The following is a 7,668-nucleotide window of genomic DNA, read 5'->3' as shown; positions in this document are numbered from 1 at the left end:
GATGCTTACGAACATCGCCTTTAACGAGTTTAACCTTGTCAGGCGTTCAGTACTGATGCCATTTAACAAATTAGCCCAGCGAAACCAGTCATTTTGCATAACAACTTGAAACATGTGGTTGATCCTCATATATATGGACGATGAGAAAATCATTGCTCGGCTACAAGATCTGATACCACTTACTTGCACCGTGGCTATTAAAAGATTCCTGTCACATTTGAAAAAAAATGGTATTTATTATAAAGGACACATCTAGGAAGTAATTCCCTATATATTAAATGGTGTTTTTGTGGTGAAAATCTAGGTGAACAGACATATTTCCTCCAACCTGACCCTGCACGTAAAAACTGAATGCGATAGTATTATTTTACACATTATATCTTTGCATATACATAGTCTCCAAAACCATTTCCTGAAAAACAAACATTTGCCAAATTTTGGCTGCTGTTCGGATAATATTGACGGCAAAAACTGCGTCTAGTATCTCAAAATCAATGGTCGGCACCATCATTGAGGAAGTCGACACTCGTGACCCGTCAGAAATTCGCGAACATGGACGTGGCAGTAACCACTATGATGATAAGGAAGTGTACGAGATAGAAATGAACAACCACCGCGACACTGTTGGTTAGGAAAAATATTTCCCAGCCTAGTAAATAGTTCTCCACACGCAATCGTTAGTTGTTCGCACGAGATCTGTAGGACAACCATTTACGTTTTATCACTTTCATTGTTCACATCATGGAAATATATTGAAGACACAAGGCTTCATTTAGCTAATGCATTGAACCGAATAAAATAAACGAAATATATAATAAAATGCAGAAGTTTTATAGAAAAGTGAGCTCAAAAACTGTCCCAAAATGAGAACTTTATCGCTAGTGGTTGTGTCTAACAAAACTCAGATATCATGTTATATATTAGCCAGAATAAAGTTAGTTAAAGCATAAGCAAATTGAATTTCTGTAATAGGTTAGTGCACTGTACACTTAGTAGAAACATCAGGCATCTCACTCAAGCGTGCTAGACAAAAACATTTCCGTTAGTTGATGACAATATAGTCGAGAAGACAGTTTTTGTTTTCGCGTCATTTTAATGCAATAGTAAAGTATTTCGGTTGACACTCAATTTCATTTTATGCGGAGAATGCGTTCCGTATTTAAACATTATTAGTCCGCAAATTAGTGATATTTTAAACAATCGAACAATAAGCAAGAAAAACACCAAAAAATAAACAAGCCAAAAAGTGGTAAAACAGTAGTTTTTCTGAGGTGTTCATCAACCCACGAATTGTATACCGTCGTATATTACTAATGTTTTTGACATACAGAAACGTACATAGTAGCGGTAGGACTATCTGTTGTAATTTTATCCTTACTTTTCAACGGATGTCAATTGATGCTAAACCACATATTAGTCAATCAGTCATAATAAACTTAATGTTGTAAGCAGTAGCATTTCTGTTTCTTTCGATGGTTTCCAATTAATGTCCATGTAAGTCTAAAAACGACGTGACGATAAAGTGAACAAACATCAGTAGCCTATCACGAAGAGCGACTAAAATGTTGTAACTAGTTGAGTCTACAGTCAATAAGTTGGGATTAATGTTTCGATTTCATGTTTTCGTTTTATTTGTGTTCGTTATGAAATAAAATGAGAGAGATGAGCAGAGATCACGAAGAAAAAGAGAGAGAAAATAATAAATAAATTGAAATCGACCCAAGAGCAGCTGTTCTATATTTTCTGGGCACTCAACTACAGAACAACAGAAATCATCAAAGAAAGTTGGCCTTACGTTACTCTTCGGCAGAGGTGAAGTAAGTGCGATGTATACCCGTCCATGTGTCGGAATAAAAAGATGCTGAAATTATTGAGCTTGTCCATATTAATACTATCTAGTTCTTTTTTCCAATCTAAAGTTTTATTTGAAACGGCTCAATGCGTTAGCACAACTGAGCCGTGGGTCAATAAATAAAAATTAAAAAAAAATCTAAGAATGTCGGTCTGCCAGATCTTGTTGACGCAGTTTGCTGCTGCGTGTTGAGATCTTTTTCCTTGGTGGTGAGGCCGCTTGGGGGTCATTCAGTCTGCCTTCTCTCGCGTTATCGTTCCCGTCCATGTCGTCATCGGTACTGCTTTCTTGCTGTTCACGATCAGAGGTTCTTATTTGTTTCTTGTTCTTATGGGTCGCTGTTGTATATCCGTCTTCATCGGTATTTGCTTCTTTATTGGCGATGCTAGTTGTTGGTTTGGGAGCGGTTGTCGTGGTCGTTGTACCTGCATTATTGGGTAATTGGATCGTTGTTTTAGGTTTATCTGAAGGTATCGGTGGCTGCTAGTTAGAGTTGGCTGTAGTAGATGAGTTTTAACTAGTTGCTTCGGCGCATGTTTTTCCGTAGTAGGCTGTATAGTTACAGAATTGGCATGTTGGGGTCTGCCCGGGATATGTGATTAGCGTTGTTTGCTTATAGGTCACGCCATCCTTCGGTGATTTGCATTCGATAGTCATGTAAGAAGGTATTGGTTTAGTCACTCGCATTCTCACAATACGAACGCCGTTGGGAATGCCGGTGAAAAAATTTTTCTAGGTATCATTCGTAATAGATTCTACTTCTCCATTTGCGACATGATTCGTTTGATGAAATCTTCCTTCGTGCGCGGGGCCAAATCATGGATACGCACGTCCACCATGTCGTTTTCCATATGCACGGGGATCTTGATTCTGGTGTTATTAAATTCGACCTCGTGTTGCATGTTGTTCTTTGCAATGAAGTTTTCGGCCTGTGCTAAGCTTCTAAACGTGATCAAAACACAGTTTTTTACGTGATGTAGCTGAATGTAGGTAACTTCAGCGAGATTAAGCTCAATTTTCACTTTAACTAATTGTTCCACTTCCTGAACTGTTCGTGTTATCCCGTAGCACAGACACTTTTGCTTCATTTGGCAAACTCATTTCACTCCGCAGCCAGGAGCAACGATACAATTTGTATGTGCACTGATATAGAACAATAGCTAGCTTGATTCACTGGTGCCTATAGCCTGCTAAAGCGTAGCAATTTTTTTTGCTTCTGCTTTTTGCGACGTCAGAAGATAGACATTCTAGTTATTTTGGTAATACATTTAACAAATTTCACGTACCGTCAAGTCACCAGTTACCGTGCGTTTAGGTGGATTTGACGTGACTTCCAACTCTGTTTTTTATCAAAATGAAAACCGCTCTCATAGTCACCGTAAAAATACCTATCTAAATACGTCACAATTTAGAAATAATATAAAACTATTAGCAACAAAACGAGAATAAGTAGTTTGTTTGGCACCAGTGCACGTTATATGATCAACTTACCGTGTATTTAAAATTTTGATTCAACTTTAGTTGGAATGTTTCAATAAAACGATGAAACGAGAGGATTTGGGATCTGGATCTCTCCGATAGATTCAAGGAGCTAGTTCTTTAAATTTCGTGATTTTGAAACAGCACGATGAACGAAATATGCACGGCGACTGGCGACTTGAAGAAAAATTAAAAGATATTAGTAATCAGTGTTTTCGTTCGATTTGTAGACAATTTTCTTTAATAAATTAAATTGTGGGCAGTTTCCTTCAGTTTATTTAATCATTTAAATTTATATTTTGATCCTATTGATCACCAAAAATCCTCTAATCTCTAATCTACCAGACCAAGGCTAGTCTTGAAAATAGTTTCATTTAAATAGAACTGGTAATACTCGCAGAACGCAAGACAAAGAAAATAGAAGTTGAACCGTCTCTGGGCATCTACAAATCGCTCGCTAAATCAGAAGATTTTGTGCGAATTTCGACATTCTCTTCGTTCGAACATTTTATGGATATTTTTCTACTCATTTCGGTTTAGCATCTTCTACGCCTTTTAAAGGTGTAGCTTGGAACACCTAGTGTTTTCCAGCACCGTCAAGCATTGTCATATTCGGTTAGCGCATAAACACTGTGAACTCTAGAATATACTTTGTTGTAACGAGAGTAAGTACTATAACCTTTCTTGTGACAATGAACATATTTTTAGGATTGTCTTAGATTTGAAATTCATTTCATTATGAGCTTTTCAAAATTTAATTTAGTTTCTAGTGACTATATCAAATTGTCAGAATTAAAAGCTTTATGCAATTTTTTTAAGCCCCTCCCGAAACAAAATCCTGGCTACGGGCCTGTACACGCTACATCATTATAAAATCAAAATTATACACGCGAAGTCACATACACGTGACAAACACGTGAATATACAAATGCTTGAGCCCTTCGCGACCATCCCCGGCACCTACACCCGCGATCTCGTAATCATGATAACAACCCGGTGATAAAGTGAATGTCTCAGCTCCTATAAATTTTCAAACGCAGTCTCAAGCGTGAACCTAAAAATTTCCGCACTTGCACGATCATGAATCGGTCACTTCCGGATGTTTCTATCCTTGATATCAGCAGACTAGGTCCATGCCTTCAATTGGATCAATTAAAAAAAAGAAAGCTCTCATATTCACTGGACACCACGTTACATGGCGACATGACTGAGGCTTCTAGTGATATGGGGTAACTTACTCCCTGTCAGAATGTAAATTGTACACCAAAAACTAACTATGAGAATGAAGGTCCGCGTGACCATCCAAGAACGCACGCGTATATAGGAAATACCACACGGTTACAGAATTCAGTCTTGTACACGCGAAGTCACACGAACGCGAGCATGCGTGTCAAACACGTTAACATACGAACGCTTAAGCTTACGTTCGCGATCGCGCAAACTTAATAACACCCCGGTAATTAGGAGAAAGGTTTAGCACTCACGAAGCTTCAAACGCTGTCTCAAACACGAACCTACGAACGTTCGTTTACGCGCGCTCATGAATCGGTCACGTCCGGAAACCATTACTCTCTGCCCTAATAACTTAGGTTCATACATTCAGTAGGATCAATCAAAAAATAAAGTACATATCCACTTGACAACACCGGGCACTCTAGTGATATGGAAAATTCACACTTTTTTATCATCTTAGCAGTACACCAAAAAATAAAGTACTAGATTCACGGTCCGCGCGCGATTATCCAAGAACACACGCGAATATGCGAAAGGCACACGGTTATAAAATAGAATTTATACACGCGAAGTTACATACACGTTAGCACACGTGACATACAAACGCATACGCGATCGAACACGGTAACGTACAAATGCTCGAGCTCTTCGCGATGATACACGCGATCGCGAGTCCCTACGCCCGCACATACCTGAACCGTACAATGAATATCACATTCAGAATCACGGCCCGCTACAATTGGCCTAAAGTACTGTTTTAGTGGGCGACATTGCCTGTCTCGTCTGCAAATTGTAGTATGTGATTCTGACGGGGAGTTTAGCGGGTCTTCGTCATTGCAGATCGTGGCAAAGTCCCATCCCTAGCAACAATTAAGGTTTTATGGTACTCTTGAAGTCTTTCTTAAAACTTAGATTACACTTGTAGTGTGCTATAAAACTAGAAATGCTACTTGGGATATGACAATGGATATGCTCAATTATGCAACTCCATCTACGTTTTGTGCAGGTTTCATGCTATACTATGCCATGCTATGCTAAGACAAATATGCGGTTAATTTCAGGTTTAAGTTTGTTCCAAACTATCGAGAGGGTATGTCCCCACTCGGTTATTTTCGAGTGGATAGTACTACCCATACTACCCACGGTGTCCGCTGGCAATTTTAATAATCCACTCCAAAATTACAAGCCGACTGATTTGTATCTTCTGTATATTGACATGAAAAAAAAACAGTCAGAGTTGACAAATGTGACCTCTATTTCTATCTTATACTCACATGTCACATATTCTGTCATCGAGGAAGACCACATTGCCTTGTATCAAGTTACGCCTATTAACAATAAGATATAATCCTAATAAGTTATTTAAACAGCACCTCTCAATTAGCGTATGGCCCAAAAGTAGATATTTTATTACCAATTTCGCATACCCGACCCTCATCACTGTCACTGGATGAACAATTAGTGTTTATCTTTTTTAACGAGCTCAAGTTTCCGGCCCTGCAGCGAATTGACCAATTAAAATTTTGCTAAAATAATGCAATGTATTAATTGGACGAGAACAGTCAATCTTTCTTCATCCCGGACAGCACGATTCTGTAGACGTGATGGGCTTCCGAAGCGTACAGAAAGTCCAAGTGGTTCCACTTTGAATCGGGTATCTTGAATTTCCGCGTCACGTTCGGCAATCGTCGGGCGAGCTCATCCACATCCCCCGGTTGGTTCAGGCTATCGTAGGTACTGTAGTACAGCGACACGGGTGCGGTGATTTTGTGTAGTGGATATATTGGAGGGTATCTCCGTCCGTAACGTCGAAAATTTCCATTTGCTTTATAGTCGTATAGTTGAAAAGATTTTGCGTTGTACAGCTGAACGTAGTGTATCAACGAAAAAGCGGAACCTCCTGCCGGACTGTACTGCATCAAATCCGGAACCATACTTCGATTGACGGAATCATGGTATCCGATGAAGTACCACATATTCAGCAATACTAGATCTGTCGGGATGAATCCGGTTTTGACGCCAAAAGCGATTATGTCCATGTAGGAATTCTTACCACGACCAGCGATTTCGTAGATTCCCAGAGTCTTAACGGCTCCTTCCAGTTCATCCAATCGAGCTGCGAGAAAGACTGCTGGGGTGGTTGAGTGATGCATGAAAGCTACGGGTGCGGAAAGATGGACACTGGCAAACTTAGCGTTGTACGCTGGACGAATGCTGTTCAGAACCAGGAACTGAGTCGCTCCCTGAGAATGGCCTATGAAATGCAGTTGGTTCCTTTGTGTCCGTTTGAGTATGTAGTCTACCATCGCCGGTAGATCGAGCAAACCGAGTTCGTGGAAACTAAATTGCCAAAACTCTCTTGAGTTGGCATTCAGTGATTGGTGTGCTTTAGAAAAGGTTGTACCACGATTGTTTCCCATCCAAACGTCGAACCCGGATTCGAAAGCCATAAATGCGAGAGATTTGTTTGGCCCTTGAATGACGGAGTCCACCGAGCAACCGAAGAGTCCATGTGCAATCAATAGTGGAGGTTTTCCAGGGGAAGGAATTCGTGATACTGTTAAGATGTACCCATCGTCGGTTACAATTTTGTGTAGTTCGACCGGGTAGCCATGTTTACTTATAGTCTGCTTCTGTGAGTAGGATGAAATTATCAATGCTAATTAACGAAATGAAAAATGATCGTACCAATTGTTCGTCCGGCTTGAGACAGAAACTTAGTTGCACTAGTGTAAGCAGTGAAAGGAGAAACACACCACACGGGTTCATTTTTTGGGCTCGACTGGTGAAATAACAGTAATTATAACATGCGGGACCGGAAAACAACGACAGTGTGATCATATCTGTCAACTACATGGTAATTGATACTCATTTCGTGCAGCGCCCACATTTTTCCCATGCTCGCGTGGTGACACATGGTCGCGTTGATTTGATTGTAGGGCATATGAATTGTACTGGAAAAAGAGCTTCTAAAAGCGTATACTTCCATTTCTGAGATCTCACGTTGGCCTTCATCTTTTCCGGCCCAATTTAACCTCGTACCATTACTCGATAGATGTTCTGGAGTAGTACAATGCTAAGGAGGACAATTTCGCGTCAAAGGA

General features: G+C 40.0%; 1 protein-coding gene across 1 annotated transcript; it reads right to left on the bottom strand.

Moving 5' to 3' along the window:
* Positions 1 to 5,895: 5,895 nt before the first annotated feature.
* Positions 5,896 to 7,333, bottom strand: LOC131681248 (lipase 3-like). The gene is made up of 2 exons (XM_058961956.1): positions 7,253 to 7,333; positions 5,896 to 7,197 (listed from the first exon to the last, which is right to left on the bottom strand). The coding sequence occupies exons 1-2, from the start codon at positions 7,331 to 7,333 to the stop codon at positions 6,127 to 6,129; spliced, it is 1,152 nt and encodes a 383-aa protein (XP_058817939.1). The 3' UTR covers positions 5,896 to 6,126.
* Between the last annotated feature and the right edge of the window lie 335 nt (positions 7,334 to 7,668).

This window comes from Topomyia yanbarensis, chromosome 2 (genome assembly GCF_030247195.1).
Source record: "Topomyia yanbarensis strain Yona2022 chromosome 2, ASM3024719v1, whole genome shotgun sequence".
NCBI lineage: Eukaryota > Metazoa > Arthropoda > Insecta > Diptera > Culicidae > Topomyia > Topomyia yanbarensis.
The sequence above is the reverse complement of the archived record's forward strand: the minus strand, read 5'-3'. Positions and strand labels throughout refer to the sequence as shown.

Coding starts and splice junctions, on each gene's coding strand:
- LOC131681248 (XM_058961956.1), bottom strand. CDS start 7,333: ATGAACCCGTGTGGTGTGTTTCTCCTTTCACTGCTTACACTAGTGCAA. Junction 7,198..7,252: donor TCAAGCCGGACGAACAATTG/GTACGATCATTT, acceptor TCCTACTCACAG/AAGCAGACTATAAGTAAACA.